Genomic DNA, 27,522 nt, shown 5'->3' on the forward strand with positions numbered 1-27,522 from the left:
ATTCTGTGAACCTATGTCGCACGAAGAAGATTCCAGGATCTTAGACTAGAAGATGAGCTTCTGCATTAGATAAACACGTGCAGCAGAAACACCTTAAAGATCACAAACAATTTTACTCTGTTTTTAATTTCTTGTAATCCTGTAGTTATTTTAAGGTGATTTTGCTTTCTCTTTAATCAAATAATCATTGTGCCATAATCTGCATAAATGAGAGGTATGATAAATGTTTGAAAAAATGTTTTACAACCTTTCTGTTTTTCCATTTAGCTCTTGGAGAAGGCACAGACAATTTCATAAAGTGTCCCATGGAAGCTCTCAAGTGGGAAGAAAGAAAATATCTAATCCTTGAAGAAATAGTCACTTATCGCCCAGACATCCTTTGCCTGCAGGAAGTGGACCATTTCTTTGATACCTTCCAGCCAGTTCTCAGCAGGATGGGCTACCAATGCACATTCCTCCCAAAGCCATGGTCACCGTGTCTGGATGTACAACACAATAATGGACCTGATGGTTGTGCTTTGTTCTTTCTCAAAGATCGCTTTCAGCTTGTCAGTAGCAACAACATCCGTTTAACTGCTCTGTCCCTGAAAACAAACCAAGTGGCCATAGCTGAAACACTGCAGTGCAAAAAGACTGGCAGGCTACTTTGCATCGCAGTCACTCACTTAAAAGCTCGGACCGGTTGGGAGAGGTTTCGTTCGGCTCAGGGATCAAACTTACTCCAAAACCTGCAGGATATAACTCAAGGAGCAAATATTCCCCTTATCATCTGTGGAGACTTCAATGCAGAGCCCTCTGAAGAAGTTTATAAACACTTTGCTTCTTCCAGCCTGAATCTGAACAGTGCATATAAGCTTCTGAGCCATGATGGGCAGTCTGAGCCCCCATACACATCATGGAAGATTCGTTTGTCTGGGGAGAGTTGCCACACACTGGATTATATATGGTACTCCCAAAATGCCTTAAATGTTGTTGCTGCTTTAGGAATGCCAACTGAAGAGCAAATTGGACCCAATAGGTTGCCGTCATTTAGCTATCCCTCAGATCACCTTTCTTTAGTGTGTGACTTCACGTTTAGCGAAGAGCTCAACATACTTCTCTAATTAACTCTGACCGACGTTGTTTCTTTTTAATCCTACTGATTGGACTCCGGCAAATAGGGGCTTGTGCAAAGTAACTGTTATACACGCGATACAGCTGCCAGTGCTTTAGGCCTGCTGGACATGATCTGATCCTGCTAATAGATTGCTGCTTTTGGTTGAACACCAAGTCAAAACCACCGTAATGCTTGTTCATTTAGGGTCATACTATATGGCCTGGTATTTTTCTGTCCATTTGGAACCTTTTTTTAAATTGTGTGAGAATATTTCCATGCTAAAGACTGAAAACTTTTGCATTGTCATGAACAATGAAAACCTAACATAGTACCATGCACAGAAAGGGTCTGTTTTTCTGTCTTTTCATTGCATGTGACTGGAGACAGATCTTAGCACTTCATTAGACAAAGCTGTACTTATTCCACAGAAATGCCAATTTGCGACTAACCTCATACAGCTTAACTGCACACTATTTACAACTGATTCCACCGGGGGTTAACTAGTCAGTATAATTTTCTAAAATTGCTATTACCATCATAAATACACATTTTCCTCGCAGGCTCCTGTTTTATAATTCTCGAAAGTATTCCAGTTTCTATCCACTCTTTAGGATTTTAGTCCACCAGGTCTTCCTCCGTCATATAATCTAGTACACCCTTGAGTAGACTGATACAATATGCCTATCTAGATAAACAGTTGGTATTGGACAGAAAATGATGGCAAGCGCAGAGGCTTTCAGATTACAATAACTGTTTCCAGAATCTATTTTACTGCTGTTATCCATTTATTTGATTTCCCATTGTTATCTTTTCACCACATGTGGGTCTTCTCTTTGAATTGCTGGATGTACAAAAGTGAAACATGTAAATGTCTCTACCATTTACAGAATGTAACTAAATATTTAATTTGAGTGAAGAATGTTAACTTTAATATTTATCAATATAATTATGTGATAGTTCAGTTATCTGCATATCATATAATTTTTCTATGTAAAAGGATTAATGGAAAATAATTGTTCCAACGCTCTTGTTTTAAATATTTTTTCCTTTTACCCAAACATTGGTGCCACTATGCCCTTGTTTCATTTTCTGACAGCAAAGATGGGTTAAAAATAATAGATGAAACGCATAGATTAGTAAAAAGTGATATTCAAAATCAGTCTTTCCGAACAGGTATCTTTGAATGATTTGGCATTTGCAATATGTTGGCTGCATCAATCCGATTTCTTCCACTGGAAAATATAAACTGAAGATATACAGTGACATACGCCCTACATGTGCGTTAATCTGCTGAAGATGGCGTATCTGAAAGAAGGTGCTTCGTTCATAAAAGTAGTTAAGATAATTTAGAGGTTCTTTATTAACTACTTGCCGAGAGGTAATCTTGGAAAAACAAAGTGGCATTTGTGCCCTTGGTGCTTCTGCTCATAGAGAATATAGTAATTTTTCTTTTCAATGCAGTAAGCAGGCTCGCTGAGAAGGGAGGCTGGGTGAGGGGCTTGTGGCCTTTAGAAACACTCTGATTGTTTTGTCATTATTGGTTACATTTTATGTGCTATCCTAACTACCAGAAAGGAAATTGTGTACTTGCCAATATAAAGTAGGTTTACCTGAACTTATGAGAACATTGCATTGCTAATAGTTTAACTGGAATTTTGAAATGCAAAGCCTTTTTGTGCAATTAGATCCTTGGCTAAAAGAAGGCATGAGCATATGCCTTAATTGGTCAACTGATGCGCGACTTGTAAATGCTATGTTCATCTTTGCTCTTAAATTGGGAAGCTGTGCTTCTCCATCGTAGTATTTTCTTTGATATTAGCCAACCGTGTCAGAGTGTGTCCCACCTAAGTTCTATATAGAATCTCCTCACCTGTCCCCATTGTTGGGGGTGACACCGGTGTACATGGATCTTTCCCCTGCACCCACCTAGTCCTGAAGCCAGCTCCTATCCTTAAACCTCTGGGATGCATTTCTTGATTTGTGTCACTCCTTTCGTGTAAAAAATGAGCCAGCGTAGTCGCCGAAAGGCAGCCTACTAGTTAAAATATTTTCCTTTGTTGGACGACAATTAATGTATTTTTAGGTTAATTGTATTTTTGTAACTTTAGTGCTATGTATAACAATGACTGAACCCTACCTCTTTTTATAATATGGAGCACCTTTACTGTTGCATGTTTAGACGACTGTTTGATGATACGTGCACGGTCTCCTTAACTGATCTTAGTGTAGGTATTGTAACTATTTCTAACGGAAATTTTATAAAACTACATGCAGGGCAGGTAAGGTAGATATCTACCTGGTGGTTAGGCTTCTGAGGTGGTGCATCCTCCGGGGACCTTTACTGTTATATAGGCATTGCCAAGTTTTAATTTTCTCTAACAAAGAATGCTTGTCTTCTCTGGCTCCATCAAAGAGAAGTTTGAGTACACCATCTGACTCCCTTTATCAACTACTTCTTTTTTTAGCCCATAAAAGGCTTTGCCCTTTATTAACTGAGGCCTAGATCATGCAGTCTGAACCAGACCATCTCCCACCCCTTGATACTAGTTCAGCAAACCACACTCGTTGAATTCCCCTGGGTTGTAGTAACTGGGTATATCCTTTCACAACATGGGGTTGGGGGGGGTGCGGGGGTAGTTCCCTCATCCCTCCTCCCCCCCACCTAAATACGACCATCCTCCCACACTGTTAGCAGATATTCGCCAGAATGCACACAGCCATCTATTTGACAATGACACTCTAATCCCTGGTTAGCAGCCCCTACTATATCCCTTCCTTTAGACCCTCCCCCCCCCCCCCATCCATCCAAGTAAGCCATAGTTCTACCAATATCCTCCCTAAAGCAGGATGCGCTCTTACACACAATAGATACGTTATTTCAGAGGCTTCTCTTTGAACTCAAACTTTGAGTTGGTGAACTTGCCCTGAACAACTCAGGTTAACAATATTGCAAATAGAATGTTTGTGGGCACAAATGTTATCATGCTTAGAGACATGGAAGGGATTGGGGAGGGGGGTTTCAAGTCTTGATCTCTCATTAATGGTCAACCTCTTGGGCAAGTGTTAACTGGTAATTTAACTAGCATGTCAATAAAACATCTGTGAAAGATTGCAACATGCAAACAGACTCCATCTGACTCATTTTTAAAGACTTGGGTAAAGTAGAAGTCTTCTGTTTTTTAATTCATTTTTTGCGCTGTCTGCTGCCAGCCCCCTTTAATTTTTCTCAGTTACAGAAACTGACTTTTTTTTAAAGCTGTGCATTCAGATCACCAGTGAGGGGTTCTTTTAGGAATTGCCCTTAAAGTTTGCAGAGGAGGTTTCCTGGACATTTGCTTCTGATGCCACTGAAGCCCCAATAAATGAGCAGATGGACTGATCTTTCATTCGGGACATAATCTTATGCAGGTGTCTCCTCTCCATTAGGATATACAAGCCTTCTCCCAGGAGCATCGCCATCCAATCTTTAGGACGTTGACAGTTTGGCTTCTAATCTATGGCACTCGTCTGTTGAGCAGCGTTTATTGACGTTCGAAAGACAGTCACTACAGAAGCAAACCTTTTAATGTTTCAGAAAGATATTTGGCATGGCAGTAACTGCAACATAGATTATTTTTGGCAGTATAGAACATACAGCTCTTTTATCTTTAAATTATGAATACGTAATGTTCTTTTAAAGCTATGCAGTGGGTGCAGCACTATAAATAAATCAACTATTGTATGGACATCTAATCTTGTGAGCCAACCTTTGGGTCTTGCACAAATCAATACTCTAATACTTTAAAAATAATAATGGTTCTAACATTATCAAGCAATGATTATAAAAAGAAGTGCTCTACTAGCAACTGATGTTTTAATTAGTATATAGTAATTGTGACATACTGTGGAATACTTCCAAAATGTTGTTCCAATTGAGCTGCTAGTCGACTTATCTTTCTGCATTTCCATGTTTTCATTAAGCCGTATTTGTGATGCTTGGGCAAGGTTAAGATCTTGGAACAATAACCTTTTGGTATCGTAGCTGGTCCTTTGCTCAGGGCAGAGTAGTTACGAAGTACGTTTTGTCTAGGTGGATATTTTCATTGTGGGGTTCATTCTACCAAAACTAAGACGCTGGCAGTAGCACTAACCATTTGCCTGAAAATCTGTAAGTGACCTCATTGAGATCAGTCCTATTCTCCTGCTACCGTCTGTGCTTAGATTATGATTTGGTTCGGGGCTAATATGACCTCAAATCTCTCTTCAATCAATGGCCAATATCTGTGATCTCCATTCCATTGATAATTATAGCTTCCCAATTTAGTTTCTAAACTTGTTTTTTTAATGAACCCTTTATTGGCATTATTGGTTCTTGGCTTTCATTATTTTGTTAACCTGGGTATCTTCAAATGTGACTCCACTTCTTGACTTTGACCGTCATTTTTCTACTTCAAAAAAGTTTTCTTAGCTCATAAGGATCAGCAGATTCTTGTGATTGAGACCCATAAAACAAACCTTAACATCTATTGATGATAACGTTGTATTACCTGCTGTTTTTTCTTCATATTGTGCTTGGATTTCATACTTACTCCAAACATACTGCATGCATCCTTTTCTTTTTCTTTTTTTAAACCATGCTGAAAGTGTTTCACAAGAGTACCCTTTTCAGTTAATGAGCCATAGCAGTTGACGTGTGTTTTTCATAAATATGTTTAAGTTAATATTTATTTGGAAAGGTCTGGCTCTCTTTACTGTAGCCAGAGGTTGAAATAGATGACACTCCAGCAAGGGCTGCCACTAGGTTGATTTAGTTTGTCCTTCTTTCATCAGAAAGTCTGTATTAAAAAAACCTGAGTTTTTAGTTCAATGGAGTTCTCATTTTGTTGCATGAAAGTGTATGCAAACTTGTGCCATCTGCCCCCAAACATCTTATTGGTCCAAATTTTGAATGTTGGAAAATCACTGCACAAGCTTTAGTTCAAATTGTTAAAAGTTTAGTTTTTGAATGGCTTCCACGAAACCATTTTCAGCATTCTTTCAATCTGTTACCCATGTTAGAAAGCATTGTAACAAGACTTTTTATGATTCCACATCAAGTATTTTATAGGAGCTTCTACGATTGCATTAGGTATTTAAATGATGCACTAACCTTTCTGTTTTCACAATAAAATCCCCAAATAGGTTTCCAAAATAATTTGTCACTTCGGTTTACCTCCCCAACCCCCATACGAAAATGTTGTGTGTTGTAAAGTAAAAGGTGTCTTGCAAGGCTTTGAGTGGAACATTTGTTTTGCATGTACATATTACATCTTCATGTTCAGGGCAATGAACACCATGTTACAAATATTGGCCGTAACAGGACAGACCAGTTATGTGCCTTCCATAAAGGTCCTCACTTGATCAGTAAAGATTATTTTTTGTTCAGTTTCAGTGGAACTTCTTGCTGTCTTCAGGAGTTGTTTCTGAACGTTAGGCTGTACTCAAATTGATGCTATGTTTGGATGAAAGTAAACAAAATGTTGTATTTTCCAAATAGAGATACATGATGTACGTATATGTATGTTTACATTTGTGTAAGTCCGCCTCATGTCTTTTCAAAAAAGAAAATATATTTTAATTATATTATTTATATACCATAACTTAAACCTAATTTATGTAAGAAAATGTTCTCATAGATGTCTATACCAATGACGCAAATAAATTATTCAACTTCAATTTGAGTCTCTTAGTTTTACATTCATGATGTGGTTTTATCAATGCTGTTTAAATGTTGATTGCATACTAATGGGTGACCTTTCTAGAGTACGTTTTTGTTGATGCATACTAACGGGTGACCTTTCTAGAGTACGTTTTTGTTGAATTTCAATCCACATCAGATGTTTTCTTCACCCAGCCCCCCAGTATGTCAGAGTGACAATTAAGAGCAAATACGTGACCCATAATCTCAAGTGGAACCCAGGTAGCAACATTAAATTTAAACAAAGCAATTAATCATGTGGAAATAGTTGATAATCTGCTTCATATAACAACAATCCTGTTGATTAGACCACCGCAGAGATACTTCGGAGTGCACCATTTTTTTCATAGGGCAATCAACGGAATCTATTTGTTTCATCACTTTGCAATATCCACCTCCGATACTTATACATTGTTACTGTCCTGGTGCTGTCCAACTGACCCATATGGTACAGTTGAAATGTTGACATCTTGCAAGAGGCATGTTGTGACCAGACTGAATAATTATTCTCTACTCACTCCAACAGTCATGGATTCACCACTTATTTTCCAAGGCCAAAGGCCAAAACAATACATGATCTACTTTTGAATTTTTGACTTTCACCAGCGGGTTTTAGTTTTCTCCTGGTCAAAGTAGTGCATACCATGAGAGGTCGCAAGACGAGTAACCTAAATATTACTGTTCCCTTAAGTGAGCTCCGCTCCCCTGTGGTGTGATGCATGGTTTTTGAGTGCAGTGGTTTGTGGTGTGCAATAATTTAGTTTTACAGTGCATTCCTATTCTGCTGATTTTTCATTAAAATTATACAATTAGCAAGCCAGTCCCTGCATTTTCATTGCACTACCATTTTAATGATCCACCCTAACGGGGATTTAGGCGTTTTCCTCTCTGTTTGCACTGATAACTGAGGGCTCTGCTTTCATTGGGATTTTTTGTTAATGGTATTTTTAAAATATGAGGATGAAGTGGTGGCTTCCTTTAGCACCTTGTAATAGCACCTTGTAATAGGACCCTGTGTTGACGGTGATCGTTGCAGGGTCACCTGCTTCAGGGTCGTGGTGAAATGCCCAGAGCCTACTCCTGATATGTGGGAAGAATTTAAGGTGATTGGAGACTGTGGAAGGGCATCTGGTGACAATGTCCCTACAAGTCTTTGTGACCTTGAGAGAGGATAGGTGGAGGTTCGACATACAACCTTGGAAGCATCGTTGTGGCAACTGTCTGCTTCCATTAGGCAGTCTGAGAGCAGACACTAGGAAGTAGACTTAAGGGGATAGGCTTCATCTTGGGTGGCACTGTTATGTTTCATATAGGTACCCTAATATAGGCCCGGGTAACATCATACCCTTTCACCTACATCACCTCCCCTGCACTACACAGTAACAAGGCTTTTAGGAATAAACCTTTTCCTAGTTCTAGTCCTGGGCGGAGAAGGAGGGTTTCCCTGAACAATGGCATTCTATGATTCCATTGTTGGACTGACACAGTATGAATTAATATTCATAAGGGTTCTTGGAAACCAGGAGGGGCTGCACCACCTTCCTCCTCATATCTACGTACACGGTTCATCCCATACGTCATCCTCCAACCCAACAATGGCTAATACAAGTAACAAGGGACAAAGAAACCTTAGATACTTTCTGTATAAATACAGCACCTCTTGCTAGTGTTAGTCAGAGGTAACCGAGACTTCCAAGCCGACACACGGACCAGAGAAGCTGAGGCTCCTGCATGAAGACGCTCCAGCTGACAGCGGTCTAAACATCCCTTGCAGGGTGTCCAACTCGAGACCAGGACGGGGTCCTACACTCTCTTGCTTCAGGTAATATGGTTAAACTAAACCTAGAGGGATTATTGTGTTCACTCCTACTCAAATGCTAGGTACACTTAGGTACATCTAGATGGGCAGCGTAGAAGTCCTTGTGCTTTCTTTTATCATGCATTTTAAATATACATGTATGTGTTTATGACTATTGCAAAATGATAGAACTGTACTATCCATTTATAATCGCTGTACTGCTGATCATATACCTCTGCTTCTGTCTAACGGTTGTCACAGCACATATATTTTACACTAGAAGAACAACTGTGCAATAAATACTTATTGTAACACACCCCACTGTTTCTTCTGTGTCTCTCTCTGAGAGAAACTCGGTGATCACAAGTGACTGAGCGAAAGGTAGTACAACGTTTTCACGATCCTGGGGGGATCAGAATTGTCATGATCTAAGGGTGCCAGAAACTTTTCTCTATCCGGTAAGGGGAGATTCTAGTGGCACTGTGAACTAGCTAATGGAAACAGGCTAACATACACAGTGGGGGTGCTCAGTTAGTCTGCCACCAATCCTACAGTTTGTTACCCAAATGCGCAGGTCCTGCATGGGTAATATAGGAACTACACTACACCACTGTTTGGAGTGAAGTCTTCTCTCAAGAGGTTCTGGCATTAACAACATCTGCTGTGAGCTACAAGGACAGAGGCCGGTTGAAGATGTCCTCTTTAAACATGGTGGCTTATTGAGGAAGTAGATTATAGGCTTTCCTGATAAGGTGTGGTTGGGAGCCTTCACCCTAGCAGGTTCATTATCGCAACAGTTTGGTTGCAAAAAGGACCCTCAATTTAAAAAAATAAAAATAAAAAAAAAAACCTTTAAGCATGGGGCACGTGAGAGACTGGACTTAGGTTGACTGTACTTTAGTGAGGCTCTGCTGCAAAGGTCCTGACAGGAGACTGGGTAAACTTAAGAGTCTGTGGGTCGGTAGCGCATCCTGGGTCCTGACTGGACCAGGCCTCCTCCCTCATTTCAGGATGTGAAGCTCTTGATGTGCCTTGAGGAGCCTGAGGCATGACTGGTGTGGAGTCCAGGACGCAGCACCCCACGTTCCTTAGGATTTATTTTTTCTGGTAGCTACAAATGGGGGACATGAATTCAGATTACCACGTGTGAACCTGTTGCTGTTCTGGGTGTCAAATCCTCTGGAAGCTGGCAGACTGGATATATGTGACTGGACCTAGTGAGAGGGCAGGATGCCTTTGTGTGGGAGCCACACATGGGACATTGCATCAGCAAGTGCAAATTGAGCAACAGTAGAGAGCAACAGTAGAGCGGGGTAGGGATGGATGTGTGTGCTGGGCGGAATTGCCACATGCTATATCCCCGAGGACTCCAATGAGAGGAACTGACATGATGTCTCCTGCAGTACTTTCAGGTGACTCCATATGCAATTTGTCGGAATGGAATAAAGAACATTAAGATAACATCTGAAGGTATTTAGAAAGGGCACTGGCACAGAAGGTTGAATTGTGGCCTCCGTACAAAATATAGCAACTGTTCCCTACAATAACTATGATCACACTGGAGGAATTGGGAGTACTGTTTAACAAATGGGAGTTTAATTCAATTTTTTGCCCTCCTTTTGACTACTACGTACTGGTGTAATGGCTGTGAAATGACCTGAGCCCTCCTATGTAGGACTTTGTGCATGTACTCTTACCCTTAAAATAGTGCATGTCTAACTGAATGGTCCCCAATTGGCACAGCTAACTTACTTGTCAGTCCCTAGTATATGATACCTGGGGTACCTAAGGCCTGTAAGTTGAGGTCACTCGTTGACTGCAGCACTGGTTGTACCACCACGAGTATGACCAGGTAAAACATATCTCTCAGTCTGCCACTGCAGGCTGGAAGGGCAGATTTCAACTGCTAACTCGACTTTCCCATTTTAGGTAAGGGCAAAGCCCAAATCTCTTTTTAGGTCCCGCCTAGGCAGCGTTTGCACTGTCTCTGCCGGACATGCTGTGTTCAAGATATGGGCTTTAGAAGCTCTGCCCATTTTCAAGGATTTTTCCCTATTACATGTGTTGTTACTCGGAGCTTGTGAGCACTATTTCTTTCTTTAAGTTAGAGCACTCGAGGCCAGTGCTTGTAGTTTATAGAGCTCTGTTTTAAACAGGGGTGTAAATCTTGCTCCATTTGCTGTGCATTCAAAGACCAAGTCCTCGCCGCCTCCCCCCCCCGTCCCCCCACCCCCCCTTGTGCTCGATGCCATTGATGCTTCCCCCGTCCTTATGTTAAACTGATTAATAGGTATGGGAAGCCTTGGTGCATGCCATGGCCAATGTTTAAAAAATATGGCTCTTTGCTCGCTCTCTCTCCTATAGCTTCTTTCCCACCACCCCATCTCAATCCAGCAAGATGGCCCTCACATTTAAACGCTCCATTTCTGTAAATAGGGAACCAATGACACTGCTTTATGTTACTGCTAATACTTTTTATGCACATTTTCACAGTTTTGGTATTTCTCCTTCTTCCGTTGAAGTACAATTCTTTAATGTAGTTTGGAATCTGATGTTTCTTTTCAAGCCAATTGTTTCACTAACGCCACTCCACTCCACGCAAATTCACTTTACACAATTGTTTTCCATACAACTGCACTTCACTCTACCCAACCCACTCCACTCTATGCAACGCCACTCCAAGCAGTGACACTCAAGGCAATGCCACTCTCCACACCACTCAATGCAACACCACTCCACTCTATGCCACTTCATGCCGCTGCATATCATACAACTGTATCCCTTGCTATGCAATGTCACTCCACTCCACTAAATTGCACTCCACTCTATGCAACCCCGCTCCACTCTATGCAACCCCGCTCCACTATAATCTACGCAATGCCACTCCACGCTACACTACTAGGTGCAACGCCACTTTGCTTTACTCCACGCCACTCTGCTTTATTCCACTCCACGCCACTCTACTTTACTCCACTACACGCCACTCTTTTTTACTCCACTCCACGCCACTCTGCTTTACTCCACTCCTCGCCACTCTGCTTTACTCCACTCCACGCCACTCTGCTTTACTCCACGCCACTCTGCTTTACTCCACGCCACTCTGCTTTACTCCACGCCACTCTGCTTTACTCCGCGCCGCTCTGCTTTACTCCATGCCGCTCTGCTTTACTCCGCGCCGCTCTGCTTTACTCCGCGCCGCTCTGCTTTACTCCGCGCCGCTCTGCTTTACTCCGCGCCGCTCTGCTTTACTCCGCGCCGCTCTGCTTTACTCCGCGTCGCTCTGCTTTACTCCGCGTCGCTCTGCTTTACTCCGCGCCGCTCTGCTTTACTCCGCGCCGCTCTGCTTTACTCCGCGCCGCTCTGCTTTACTCCGCGCCGCTCTGCTTTACTCTACTCCTCGCTGCTCTACTCGGCTCTGCTTTACTCGGCTCTGCTTTGCTCGGCTCTGCTTTGCTCGGCTCTGCTTTGCTCGGCTCTGCTTTACTCGGCTCTGCTTTACTCGGCTCTGCTTTACTCGGCTCTGCTTTACTCGGCTCTGCTTTACTCCACTCCACACCACGCCACTCTGCACAGCTGCACTCCAATCTGCGCCACTCTGCACAGCTGCACTCCAATCTGCGCCACTCTACACAACTGCACGACAGTCTACGCCACGCCACTCAGCTCTACGCAATGCCACTACACGCATCTCTCAATATAATGCCAACAATGCCAATCCATGTAACGCCACTCAATACAATGGCAATACACTCAGCTCCACTTCACGCAACTGCACTCCGCTCGATGCAATGCCGCCCCGTTCTACGCAACTGCACTCCACTCCACGTATTGTTAATCAATACAGCGCCACCCACACAATGGCCCTTCTTGCAATGCCATTAGACTCTACACAATTTAGAAAAGGGGGTGGTGATGAACAGAGTGTCTGAGTTAAACAGACCACTCTTACCCAGTCCAAAGATCAGGGCTTGATCCATCACCGTTATTTATCTCACTGCCCCATCCCAGCTCAGAACCTGGCTATATGCAAATCAGTCTGTCCCTGGCCCAGTGCATCATGGGAACAGGGCAGACTAAACTACCAAGCCAATTCTTCACCAGAAAGGAGACCAGCTACAGGGGACCGGTTTCTGGCATTTCAGCCTTCTTCGGCCCGGCTTGCTTGAATCCTGATGGAGCAGTGAGAAAGGGACTCATGTCTGAGTATACCCTGCCACACCTATAGTGGCCAAAAACAAGCGTGGAAGGGTATTCTCAGATGTGAGACCCTTGCTCATTGCACCATCAGGATTCAAGCAAACCGGGCCGAAGACGGCTGTAATGCCAGAAACCGGTCCCCGGGAGCTTGTTTCCTTCCCAGTGTAAGAATTGGCTTTTGTAGTTTGGTTTGCCCTGTTCCCATCATGCACTGGGACAGGAACAGACTAATTTGCATACAGCCAGGTTCTGAAACTGGGATGGTGCAGTGAACTAAAAAACGGTGTTGGATCTAGCCCTGATCTCTTGACTGGGTGAGAGCTTTCTGCTTAATTCAGAGACTCTGTCCCTCACCACCCCTTGTTGTAAATATTTTTGTCCACCCTAAGCGTGGAAGGGTATTCTCAGATGTGAGACCCTTGCTCATTGCACCATCAGGATTCAAGCAAACCGGGCCGAAGACGGCTGTAATGCCAGAAACCGGTCCCCGGGAGCTTGTTTCCTTCCCAGTGTAAGAATTGGCTTTTGTAGTTTGGTTTGCCCTGTTCCCATCATGCACTGGGACAGGAACAGACTAATTTGCATACAGCCAGGTTCTGAAACTGGGATGGTGCAGTGAACTAAAAAACGGTGTTGGATCTAGCCCTGATCTCTTGACTGGGTGAGAGCTTTCTGCTTAATTCAGAGACTCTGTCCCTCACCACCCCTTGTTGTAAATATTAGACTCTACACAACAGCACTCCATGCAACTCCACTCCACTGCCACTCTGCTCTATGCAACACCACGTCAACCAACTGCACTCCACACAATTCTACTCCACTGCACTCCACTTTACGCCACTCCACTGAACGCCACACCAATCTACTCTATGCAATGCCACGGAACACCACTCAATACAACACCACTCAATACACCAATCCATACAACCACACCATGCAACATAATTACCATCCACATAATATCACTCAACACCACATACTTCAACTCACCTAATTACACACTACTCAGTACCACATAAATCCACAGTATACCACATAACGATCCACATAAAAACTCCACACCATGCCACATAATTCCACTCAACAAAATATCTCTATATTGCACTGCTCCATGCCACATTATTCAACTCCACACATCCATTCCACACCTCATAATAAAAAAAAATATTCCACCAAACAATTTCACCACATATATCTAATTTACAACACATAATTCAACATCATACAATAAAATTGAACAGCACACCATGTAATTAAACTCCGCTACATAACACTCCACAATACAAAATACCTTTCATCATATATATATATATATTTTTTAATGTTTATTGATTTTGCAGTGATTAAGACAATTACAAGTCAACATCCCCCCCACCCACTGATCTGACCACGAGTACAAATACTGTAAGAGCAACAGTGCGACAATCCCCTGTCAAGTGAACACACAGCCATTTAGCCAACAACCCTTAGATGGGCAGGCGGCGATCATACCGTATCTGCAAGCATGCACGCCAATGGTCATCATAGCCCTTCTTCCCTAGAGGGAGCCCCTCCTCAGAGTGTCGCCAACGCCGCCACCGCTCCGCGCGCTAGTGCATCAGTCTGCATCATACAGTCGTGATCTAGGGTCCCTGGTCGTCCCCTGCAGAAGGGGCATCTTCCTTACTAATGAGGTATGTTTGGTACAGCCCCCAGAAGTTTTTCGGACGACTAGTAGGAGGCAGCAGTTCACTGTAATTCTCAGATTGTGTACAGCATATCCTGTGCCCAGAGCTTGGGTGTGGGCACCGGGCCTATCATCCAACAGCAGGCCACCACCCTCCTTGCTATGAGCAGTCCCATGTCTACTAATCTTTTGGCTCTGGGAAGCTTCTTGGTGTATCCCAGGAGCACCAGCGCGGGGTCAGGCATAAGTTCTAGTTCTATTATTCCGCTAATCTCTGTGAAGACCTTAGTCCCAGAATTTCCATACGTCCGGGCATTGCCATGCCAGGTGCATGAAATCTACATCCGGGGCATGGCATCGCTCGCAGTCAACAGTGTTGCGCAAGCCGTATCGACGCAGTCGCGCTGGCGTGTAATATACCCTATTGAGGAACTTGAAGTGGACTAGTCGATGTTTGCCATTTAGAGATAGCTTTTTAGTGTTAGTGCAACAGTATCGCCACATGTCGTCATCAATAACCATCTGTAGATCAGTTTGCCACGCCAAACGTGCCTTTGTATATGCGTGTTCCCTGTGTGCTTGTGCGAGCTTATATAGGTTGGTCAACAGTTTCCACGGAGTCTCCGTCTTGATGACGTACGTGAGCTCCGGCACCTCCGGAGGCTCTGCCATGTCCTCACCTAACAAATTTGTAAGAGCGTGTCTCACCCTGTGAAATTGGAAGCGGGTCAGCAGTGTCACATCTGCCCCATTAGTTGCCGCCTGGTCCCAGGTTTTTGGCCCTCCCTACCTGGAACAGGTCACTTGCCACTTTAATATCAATATTGTGTAGTGCAAGGACAACTCCCCTCTCCTTGATCGGCGGCAGCCATCTGACCCAGTCTATCAGCATTATTGGGGTGTATATCAGGGCGCCCCCTGCCGTTGCAAGAGATAGTGCCATGCATGATTGGTCGCAGCAATTGAGTCCAGTATTCTGGTTCTACGATCTACTGGCTGGAAGATCGTGGACGGGAGCAAAAGAGGCCTCGCAAAGAGCGTTTCCATTCGGACGGGTGGGACACCGCTATCCCCGTGGAGCCAGGTGTGCCAAGCAATGTTGTGTACATTCTTTTTTGCCCCTGTGGTCTCGCATATGTGGGGAAAACGGGACGCAAATTCAGTCTGTGTTTCAGTGAGCATAAATCAGCTATCAGAACAAAGAGACTTGCTGCACCCTTAGTACATCTTTTTTTAGAACTAAATCATAAAGAGACTGACCTCACATGGTCAATATTGGAAAAAGTACAACTAAAACTGGGACCATTTACTGAGAACTCGTAAAAGACAGGAAACCTTCTGAGTCTTTCATTTGGATACCGCCGTAAAGGCCTAAATGAAGAGATTGCCTGGTATGTGACCAAATGATCATCGTATCTGTATCTTGATATAAGGGCCTTGTAGTAGCATTGTTCTCACTGATATCTGGAACCCACATTTGTTAAGAAAGGGTGAGTAATACATCTAGCACAGCCATCCCCCCCCCCTTTCTCTTAATCCGGATGTATTGGTATAACAGGGGCTTAAATCTATCTTGCCCATATCCTTGTATATAGTTAGTTACAATTCCATAGACTTGCATGGGTTCGATTGACAAATTACAAATGGCTCCCTTAGTGAGTCCTCTTTTGTTGCCAGGCCGGATGGATATTTTCCGTTGCTTTTTTGGATAACATTGTTTGGTCCAACATAGCTTTATATGTTGCCTATCATCAGTCCTTTCTCTATACTTTTTAGATCTGTGTCTATTGGGTGTTTGTGTTAACATTGCGTCTAATATTTGTGGTCTAACACCATTCTAATATCGAGATGGATTGGTATAACAGGGGCGTATATCTATCTTGCCCCTATTCCTGTATAAAGTTAGTTACAACTCTATACATCTGTAGGGTGCGATTGATAAATTACAAATGGCTCCCATAGTGAGCCCGTTATTTTGTTGCCAGACCGTATGAATATTTTCTTTTACTTGTCTAGTTTAACACCACTTTATATGTTGCCTATCATTAGTCTTTTCTTTATACCTTTTTTATCAAAGACTAATGTCTATTGCAGGCTCGTGTTGACATCGCGCTTAATATTTGTTGTCTAACACCATTCTAGTATGGCGCCCGATATTAGTCATCTTTCTAGTATGATTTTCAAGAGGATAAGTCTTGATCGCGCGTTCGTGCAATTTTTGCGTGCAATGTTCGGCTCGTACCACTATTTAAACACCGAGTGATCATCGGTGTCACTTCTTTGTGCGTGTTCTGAGGGTGGCCAACACGACAGCTAGGAGATTCATTGAGACACGTAAGTAATGGGATGATACGCTTTTCTTGGGTGTAGGACAAATCATGTGTTTAGGTTAATTTCGGCAGGGTTTAGCATCTGAGTCCGATATTTCAACTACCCTTAGTTCGAATATGCTGCTACTTTGTATGAAAGACTGGCGGGATATGGTCCATTTTAAACGAGGTGGACTCCGTCATAACTAAATATGTAAGGAAGTAATTAACAGGTTTGGCACATTTGCGAGTAGATATTACAGAGGCTCGTCCCTTTGAACCTTATGGTAACAGGGGGTTAAATCTATTGTGACTATTACATCGTTGGCGAATTTGTTCTGAGTACACGTAGGGGCGTTCTGAACCGATGTATGATAAAGTAGTTACAGCGCTTCTGGTACACTTACCATTAAATCATTTTGTACTTAAAATTAGTAGCACTTGATGCATCAGTTGGGTATCAACAAGAAGGCTTTGTATTCTCAATCTATGTTCAATTTTTGCCTGACAGACGCGGTTTGAAGTCGTGTCCTTAGAAGGCGGTGATTTCTGTAATCTCTCGGGTGATGAATTGGTACACTGCAGCGCTGGGATGCCTCCGGGTAACCACGCGCTATATAAATGAGTATTCATTCATTCATCAACCATGGAAATTGATGACTCTCATAAAAAACCTTTTTTATAAATAAAGGTTAGTGAACTGATTATGAGATTTGCATTTCCTTCACACATTTATGATTTGATTGGTTGATAAGTGGGGTAATTGTGGGCCTCCTCTCACTCCCCCCTTATTTAGTGTGATAGGAAGCATTACCAAGCTCCTACTATTTTACATCATTCATCCCTCAGAGGCATTAGAACATAAATTGAACTTTAACAACTGCTGGTAAGAAACTACGGTTCACTTGTTAACTTGGCTACAATTGTAGATTGCTCAAAAAACTGTGGCCAACTGTTACATTTTTAGTTACAGGCTCTTGGTAAAGGATCCTTTTTGACAATTGGACTCCATTGTTTTTAGTGCTGTTTTGCATTCTTGAATATTAAAGAACCTGGTCCTTTGTGTGTACGAGTAAGTGCAATAGAAGGAGATAATGGAAAGACTAGGTGTGGATCAACTCTTTGATTACAGAAGGTGGTTTATGGGTCTTCTTTGGGTATTTGGTGATGGTGTTCCTATATTCAAATGTTTGTGTTCAGCACTATTTTATGCAAGATTTTTTCTCTTTTTTCCTGACTTTTGGGTTTCTCTCTTTTTCTCTATTGCATGAAATTACTATAAATCTTTTTTTACCTAGTATGCCTCCATTTTGATCATGCTTGAAGGATTGTGCATGTTGTTCAGTCACATTTGTAGGTTAATGTTGGGGTATGTGAGTTAGTTATACTTAGTTTTTTGCCTATGTAAGGACTACACACCTGTGACACTCATTTTATATATTTATAGGTCCCTGTGCAGTGCAAGCGTATATCTGGAAAAAGTCCTGAGGAAGGTGGTTTTGCCGCCGAAACGCGCGTCGAACTTGTGCGGAATCTCATGTCATCTTTTGAGATTTAATTCTGGGCAGAGATTTTTCTTTGTCATATATAACTCGTTCTGATACAGATATAGAGTGAATAGATTTGATGAGAGTATGGATGAATGGTATGTTTGTTGAGTGTTTGTCTTGCATCCAGGGCCATTTGTGTCTTATATAGACTGTGGTTGGTTTTTATTGTGTATTCAATTCAAGTGATGTATCTTTGATAAGGAAATTCCTGTGATTTATGTACATTATTATTTTTGTGATGGAATATGATAAAATGATAAAAGAAATACCTTTTTGATACAGATAATGAATGAATGAAATATAAACTCAAAAAGTTTCTTACAAAAATGAAATAAAAAGAAATGTTTTGAGAAAATTAGATATAGAATGTTCTATCTCTTGGCTGTCACAAGTGTACTTTAAAATGGATTATGATTAATTTCTTTAGTGAAGTGCTATGGTCAATGAGGGAAATTCTAATTTTCTTGTTCCAGGTGTGCAGGTGCGCAGCCTGAGCTACTCTATAATAAAGTTCTAAGTCTGGGGCGCTGAGCCCCCCATGCTATAAGGCAGTGTAAGTAGTGTCCACTTGGCCCGGGGATGCTTCCCTGCCCACGCCAGTTTGATCATAAGTTGGGTTAGTAGCTTGAAGAAAGATTTGGGGAGCACTATCGGGAGTGTCATAAATAGGAAAGGGAATCTGGGGAGCACTACCATTCATTATGGATATTTGTGCCAGTAGGGAGAGTGGGAGTCTACACCAAGTTTCTACGCCGTCTTCTAGCCTACTTAAGGCCGTTCATAGTTTGACCTAAACAATAGCTCGGCATCAGTATGTAGTTGTATACCTAAATACCTGACCGTATCAGTGGTCCATTGCAGCGGGTATTCCATCTCCATGTTCTGTGTATTAGGGGTTAGGGGGAATGCTAGCGACTTCGACCAGTTTACTTTTAAGCCCGACAAGGCTCCAAAGCGAACCACCTCTCTCAGCACGGAAGGTAAATTGCTTTCGGGGTCTCAAACGTACAGTAAGGTATCGTCAGCATACATGGACACCACTATCTTGTATGTAGGGAAGCCTATGCCCTCGTTGCTATGGTACTCTCGGAGTGCGCAAGCTAATGGTTCGGCAACCAGGCGTATAGTATAGGCAAAAGCGGGCACCCCTGCCTGGTACCTCTACTGATGGGGAAATCCTCAGTCACCAGGTTGCCTAGTCGGAGCCTAGCACGCGGACAATTGTACAGTGCCCCTATCATCTGGAGGAACGGTAGCCCCAAGCCCATCCTCTGCAACACCAAGCGCATAAATGGCCATTCCACTGAGTCAAAAGCTTTTTCCATGTCTAGGAAAACAGCTAGTGCCTTCCTGTCCTGCCTTACGTGCTGCATCGTGCACAAGACCGTGCGGATGTTGTATATCAGGTTCCTGCTAGGGATGAAACCGGCCTGCTCGGGGGCCACCAGCTCTGGTGCCAGAAGCGCCAGTCGGTTAGCTAGTACTTTAGCAAACCGATTAGTGTCTACATTCAGTAGGGAGAGAGGCCTCTATGAGCTGCACTCGTCCCGTGGGTTGCCTGGTTTTGGTATTGCGACCAATATCGCCTCTCTCATGGATTGCGGCATACTGCCCTCCACGCAGACATAGTCAAAGAGTGTGGAGAGGTGAGGGAGTAGCTTGTCCCGAATGGCTTTGTAAAACCCGACCGTGAGGCCATCCGCCCCCGGAGCACTACCAGATCTCATACCGGTCAGTGCTTCTATGATTTCATCCTTCTCTATCGAGTGCATCAGGAAATCCCTGTGTGTGTTAGTCAAAGTAGGTATATCAATGTGGTCGAGGTAGTCTGTGATATCTTCCTCAAGCTCTCCGCTTTTAGACCTGTATAGTTCAGCGTAAAATGCCTTAAAGACTCGTGCGATGTCTGTTTCCTCCGTGAGCACCTCTCCATTCTCCGATCTTATCTCAGTGATTTGCTGCCGCCCCCGATTCCCGCTAATAACTCTGGCTAGGACTGAGCCGGGTCTCTCCCCTTCCCCATACGTTCTCGCTGTTGCGTACTTCCTCATATGCATCACTTCTCTGTCTGCTTCCTCATGATACTCCGCAAGGTGAGTCTTGATCTCTGCACCCACCGTACTGCCGTCTGTTTGCTCTGTCTATCCCCTAGGGCTGCTAACCACCGTTCCATATCAGTCAGTCTCAGCCAAATGGATTTGAGCACTCCTGAGTGTTTGGACATTGCTATGCCCCTAATATAAACTTTAAACGTTTCCCAGATCACCGGGAAGCTGTCCACAGAGCCTACATTAGTCTTGAAGAACACGTCTATGGCTTCCGCGAGCTCTCCTTTAAATGCTGGGTCCAGGAGAGAGTAGGGAGGAAATCTCGACCTGAAGGGTGGGATTGCTTTACTCGGAATGTCCAGCACCAGAAGCACTAGTGAGTGGTCTGACAGGGTTCTGGGAAGGACCCTGCAGTCCCTAATCCGCCCCAACATTGAGGCCGATGCCAGCCAATAATCTATTCTGGTATATATGTCATGGTATGCGGAGTAGTGGGTGTACCCCCCTTGCTCTGGGTGTCTGGACCACCACACGTCTTCAAGACTCATAACCGTGTTGATGCTTCTCAGTGCTAGAGCTGCCATCGAGGGGCGGCGGGGAGGACCTGCTGATCTGTCCAGAGCGGGGTAAAGGACCAGGTTGAAGTCCCCACCCCATAGAATGCGGTCAATGTCGTGTTGCCTGACTGTGGTCGCTAGGTTATGGAAAAAGTCAGATGAATCCTAGTTGGGGCCGTAGGAGTTGATCACCAACACATCAGTGTTAGGTCCTGTGCATCTGGAGATGACAAATCTGCCCTCTGTGTCTGCATACAGCGAGTGTAGGGAGAGTCCGGACTTTGGGTTTACCCAGGTGAGCACCCCTCTTGCTTGTCGTCAAACCTGCCGTATTTATATTGTCCTCTAGCCCTCTGCAATGCAGCATTTTGCTGGTCATGGGGAGGTGGGTCTCCTGCAGCAGAGCAATGTCTATGTGTTAGCGCTGTAAATAGCTGATGACCTTCCTAACTTTACGATGGTCATTCAGGCCTCGCATGTTCCAAGTAAGGGTTCTGAGTTTGGGTATGTGCGCGGCGTTGCTTGCTTTAGGCATTCAGTCATTAAAGCAAGGTAAGTACATTTTGAGAGTGATCGTCTTGTCTGCGCTCAAAATCTGTAGTGTGCCTATAGTCAGATGTCGTACCCCCCCTCATTTCTCAAACTACCCCTGTTCAAAAACCCCGCAACACCCCTCCCACAGCAGACCATCCCCAACAAGGCCTTGCATGTATGTCCCCCTCCCTCCCTTTCCCCAACTGAATCCTTAACTGTCGAATCCCCTTTCGGGCATTCAAGGTGAATAACATGCGGGGCCAAGGTTGCCGGTCAGCAGTCTAGTGAGATGGTTTTAGCGCTCGCTGGCAACCCCACTCCACGCCACCGCCGCACTAAGCAATAACATCAGCTTATACACCCCTGTTAACTTTAAATGTCCGGTTTCGCGCTTGCGCCCAAAGGGCCCCATTCTGCCATTGTCTCTCAGCTATTGCGCGTTCCCAGCGCCTGCCCAGGTGCACCAAGAAATAAGAGCCCCGCTAGGTGCCTCACCACCAGACCTGCAGCACAGTTTGATCTCACCAATAAACAGGTCCTTCAGCGTAGGAGGGCTCCTCCGGGGATAACCCACAGTTTCTTCGCCTCCAGGATATGGCAGCAGTTCAGGTCAAGAGCCACGTCAAGGTGGGCCCAGTCTATGCCTTCATTGTGAGATTGTGGAGGCAGATGTCTGCATTTGCCAGCTGGAGGAAGGCTCTAGTCTTGTTCATCCAGCCGGCTTTGTCGGTCCTCAAAGTAAACCTGGCTGTTGGAGTCTATGCGTTGTGTCTTGGACCAACCCTTTAATGCCTGTTGGAGTGTTTTAGGGTCTGTGAAGAAGTGAGAATGCCCCTGCCGGTTAACTTGCAGTTTCGCCGGATACAGCATGGCGTAATCCAGTCCAAGCTCCCGGAGTTGTCTCTTATATGGGGCGAAGTGCTTGCACGCCTCCTGTACCCTCGCAGTGAAGTCAGGATATAGGGAGATTTCCGAGCCCTCAAACTGCAAAGTCTTCTTGTTTCTGGCCTCCCGGAGAGCAGTGTCTCTGTCCCTATAATTAAGGAGCTTGGCGATGATAGGACGCGGCGGAGCCCCCGGGCGAGGTCTTGGGCCAAGCGAACAATGCGCGCGTTCCACTATGAACATTGGCGAAAAAAACTTCCTCACCCAAGGAGCTTCTCCACACATTTTTCTATGACGCCAGTTTGAGTCGTCTCTGCAACCCCCGTAATGCATATGTTAGAGCGTCTCGAGCGCGCCTTCAAATCTTCTGTCTTCTCTTGGAGTGTTTGCATGAGTTTCCCTATTTTTTTGTGGTCTGAGTCCAGTTCTGTTTGCGCCTCCTAGACCTCGGTGAGGCGCCGCTCGGACATATCCAGGCGCTCCGCATGTTAGTCTACACGCTTCGCCATGCGGTCCATCCAGTAGGTGAGTGAGTCCAATTTGGAGCCGATCGATGCCATGGTGTCCTGCAGGCCCTTTTACATGTCCAATAGTATGTTTTTAATGTCCGAGTGATCAGTTTTCGCTATTCCGTCTGCTAGATTAGTGTTATCTGCTTCCTGGGTGACCGTAGTTTTAGTGCGCCGCTGCTCGAATGGAAGTTTGCTTTGGGTCTTATCGCCTTTCCCCATGTCAACAGCTAGTTGTGCAGTCCGCGTGCGTCGTCTAGGCCTCAAAATGGCGCTGGCGTAGATCGTGTCTCTGGAGGGCAGCGCGTCGCCGTTCCCGCCGAGTATTTGGATGCAGAGTCTTCTCCGAGGTGTTCCCCAGCTCCACGGGCGTACTAGGCACTTCAACAGGCCAACGGAGCCACTGAGGGCCCCCAGGGCAATCCGGTCGTTAGATCTGTACTGTGCCAGTCGTGCCGTGCCGCCCGGTCCACCAAGAGGGGGAGGGCCACCGTTTTCCCTCCACTATAGCGTGGTGCAGCCTAGAGGCCCGATGTTGGCAATCTGAAAGTAGCAACGCCTATGTTGTCGCTGACCTGGGCGCTATGTTCTGCCTCGCCCGGACAGCTTCCAGGCCACCAGCCCGACCTCGCCAGGTGCCCGCTGCGCCAGAGCCTCCCCTGTATCCACCGAGAGCGGACGTGTCCTGGGGCATTTACCACTGTTGACCAGGTATTGCCCCTCGCAGGGGCTCAAGTATCACGAGCCTGTGTGCGCTCCCCGTCGGCCGTGCAGAGGTGTCCGGGAGGCGATCCCACTGCTCCCAGCACACAATCAAGCTCAGCAGCGTACGCGAAGAGAGGGGCGGGGGGGGGGACCAGATGTGATGTGTCTCCCCCTCCCGGTATCCGGTTCTCAGCACTCCACACACCTGGGTCGGGCGTCCACCGACCCCAGGCATCCCTTAAGGCTGCACGTCTCAGCACGCCGTCCGGCCGCAGGATCACTCGAGGTCGCGGCTTGCGGCCTCCCCAACCGCCGGATTCCTCTTCGCTGCCGGGCTCCACAGAAGCGCCCGCGAGTGCAGATCAGGATACCGCTGGCAGCCGGGACGCAGCGGGTAGCAGGGATCGCACTCCAGAGTCCGGGTGTAAGCCAATACAGGAAATTTAAGGATTATATGGGGCAGCGATGCGGAGCTATGGGTCTACACGTCCGCCATTGTCGCCGGCAAGCTCCGCCCCCCACCTTTCATCATAATTACACTCCATTGCACACAAACCTACTCCACATCATTCTATATTCTTAAAAACACATCATTACTAGCCACATATTACAACTGTGCACCATGCCACTTCATTCCACTACACAAATCTACCCTAAACCACACAATTCCATTCCACAACTAACAATTCCAATCCAACTTCCACTACACACCACATACATCCACTCCAATCTGTCACATATAGGTAAGCTACATTTACAACGCCAGTAGCTCTAAATCTTTCTTTTTCTAACACCCAAACACACAGATCTGAAGCTTAGCTCCTACCTATTTCTTCTTTTTCTCCACAAAACAGGTAAAGCTATCCACACCACGTAATTCAACTCCACACCACATAATTCGACACAAAACAACATACTACAACTCAACAATACAATTGCATAACAAACTACATACATATAATACACACCACACAATTCCACAGCGTGCCACAAAATTCAACTCTAGACTCACTGCAAGTTATCGTCGCAGGTTTCACTGCCACCACTATGGGGCCCTATTATACCTTAATGGACTGGTATTGTTACAATCACCTTTATGCATCTATGTCACGGTTGGTTTAGCAAATTGTAAGTCCTAGCATTTTTAAACTTACCTTCTCCCCTTTATTCCCCCCCCTCACTTTTTTCCCCTGTATTCTTTCCACTTGTCAATTGTATATAGTTCTAATAGGCAAATGTCATTATGCTTTCAAGACAAACATGTACTATTTCTCTGTCCTGAAGATGATGCCTTGTATTTAAAGTTAGGCATCGAAACGTCGTAGACAAATTAGCACCATATGTACTAGAAATGTCCAATAATGATTTGTGCAATGGTGTTTAAAAACATAATTAAGTCTGTCCACTGAGTACAAGTATACAGACCGCCATGTCCGTTTTTGCCTGAATTTTTGTTGTTTTGTCTTGTTCTCTGTGGGTCACGGGTCGTGCCCACTTGTCATTTATGTAAAATCCTTGTGCTACTGTTTATATTCACTAAATAAAATCCTGTCCGGCTGGACAAAGGACATACATTTTATATAGTGTATGCCTATCATTACTTCAATCTTTCAAATACTAGGGTCCACTGTTCTATATAATAAGTTACCGCCCAAGGTCCCTAGTGCATTACCTTTGGGTTCCCTTGTTTCCCTGTACCACAAAATTCAACAGCACACAATTTAATGAAACACCACTACATACCACTCCACGTCAAAATATCGTTCCACATAATTACACTCCATAACACACAATCCCACTCCATATAATTCCAGTACACTCAATACCACATATCTACTATCCATATAATTCCACACAACACAATGCCACATAATTCCACTACACAAATCCAATCCATGCCACACCGCACAATAGCGCAACTAACTAACCCAATCCAACAAACATATTTCCACTACACACCACATACATACATTCCATAACACATAGGTAAAAGACATTGCCATTTACAATGCCAATAACTCTTACTCAAACAAATGCGAGACCAATTGCATTTACAATGCTTGTCAATATATGTAAATTAAATTACCCCCAAAGTAGGCTTAAGGAGCCCTGAGTCGGGGTGCTGTATGTCAAAAAAGTGGAATGTGTACTTGTACATCACCCAGCAGTAATAACCCAAAATTGTAATTTTTGCTGTGGAAAGGCTAGTAGTCCCACTGGTAAATAAGGCTGACACCTCAGCGCTGCTAACTTCTGAATGGGATTACTAAAGTTCGTGCTGTAAGGTATCAAACTAATCAGTGCATTAAATCTGATTTAATGTCAAATTGAATTTAATGTCACTGGTGGGCAAACGGCAACTTTAGAAGTTGCCATTTTACTTGCCCAAGGTTTTCAGTGCCCGTTTATTGTTGTACTCAGGGTCTGTCCTGTAGACTGTTTTCTACCCTCCTAGGGAGACATGCTAACGACTCCCAGGAAAGATAACAATCGAGGCCTGCCACTGGAGGAGGTGTAACCTCTCCCAGGTAGGAAGTCACATGGGAGTTAGTCCAAAATGTGAGCTTTAAAGGCGAAGCCGCCTTTGAAGTGTAAATGGGGAATACTTGGGAGAGGGACTGCTCTATTGTTTAGGAAGAGACAGGGTGGCACTAGGGACTTGGAAAGGGCAGCCAGTTGTGAAACTGGTTTTCCAAGGGCATGTAGTCCCTTTGGAAGCCACTCCTCTGGGGTGGCCAAGGCAGCTTTGGTCACCAAGAGAGGGGTTCTGCCATCTTGAGAGTGTGCAGAATGGTGCATCCTGGGAAAGTCTGATGCACCGTGTCATCACAAGGGAAGGAACCTGGCAGTGCATTCACTACCAACCGCATCTTATACTGAGGGCATTTTCTTTACATAAATAGGGCACGCAGAAATCTGATTTCGATTGGACTGGAAGAAGACCTGCCCTGCTGATTGTGCATGGACTGCACTTGCTGAACCTGGTGTCTAACAAAGGAGAGGGACTGTGGCTGGTGTGTCCTGTTTCAGGAGACGTCGTTTCCAGAGCCCAACCAAGAGACTCCAAGGGTCAATGAGCTCAGATTCCTGTTCACAATACAGAGACACACCAGTTGAGAAGACTGTTTGGGAGTGTTGGTAGCCCAGAATCCTCAACTTGCCACTGTGCTGCACCAGGACCCGACGCACAAAGTTGTTTGCATCACATCCAGAGCGTCCTAGGAGCATCTTCAGGATCCTTCATCCCTTGCAACAGGACCACTTCTATAGGAAAGCCCTGCAAAGAATGAAAGTGCCTGGAACTGGAGACTGCTTCCCCTGCTGATGAAACTGTTTCTGAGGACCTAGCAGGTCCAACTGACTTGTGACTCTAAGTGGCTACATCACAACTAGCCCAAGTATTTCAGTGAAAAAGTGTCATATTTGTTGATTTGGCTAATGCTTGTTCACGGTTGAGTGAAATGCTTTGATTTACTATACCTTATAAATTCTATATCTCCAGTACCATAAAAATTCAGCCCATTTTTAAGTCGAGCCTAGGCAGCGCATGGGCAGTCTCTTCGAGACATGCTGTAATCATTTTGTGGACTTTCATCCTCCCACATTGCCTTTTTATTCCTCACATTGATTGTCCTTCAAAAAGGCTTCCTTGCTAGTGGTTAATTCTTCAATGTCCTGTCTTGTTATTTGGATCCTCCCACGTATTAGCGCTTAACTTCCTGTATCTTTACGCTGTCGTCTGTGTTCTCTTTCAGGAACTCTTTTCACTTGCTCTGATTTGAGCTCCGGTATGTTGTCCCTGCTCCAGCTCGACAATATAGCTAGTCATCGGCACTACAATGATTCCTGCTTGTGTCAAACATGGTATTGCACACAGGTCTTTCCGCAGAACACCCCCCCCCCAACACACACACGGAGCTGCCTAAATAAAGCATATTTTGAGTTATTCCAG

The 27,522-nt window shown here is 44.6% G+C and overlaps 1 protein-coding gene across 2 annotated transcripts in view; it reads left to right on the plus strand.

Moving 5' to 3' along the window:
- NOCT (nocturnin) overlaps positions 1-6,790 on the plus strand; it is a 62,811-nt gene extending 56,021 nt beyond the window's left edge. For both annotated transcript variants that reach the window (XM_086962166.1, XM_086962167.1), the window contains exon 3: positions 268-6,790. In XM_086962166.1, the coding sequence (XP_086818292.1) occupies positions 268-1,103 (836 nt within the window). In that variant the 3' untranslated portion in view covers positions 1,104-6,790. The remainder of the gene's footprint in view (positions 1-267) is intronic.
- The last annotated feature ends 20,732 nt before the right edge of the window (positions 6,791-27,522 follow it).

This window comes from Lissotriton vulgaris, chromosome 3_1 (assembly GCF_964263255.1).
Source record: "Lissotriton vulgaris chromosome 3_1, aLisVul1.2, whole genome shotgun sequence".
NCBI lineage: Eukaryota > Metazoa > Chordata > Amphibia > Caudata > Salamandridae > Lissotriton > Lissotriton vulgaris.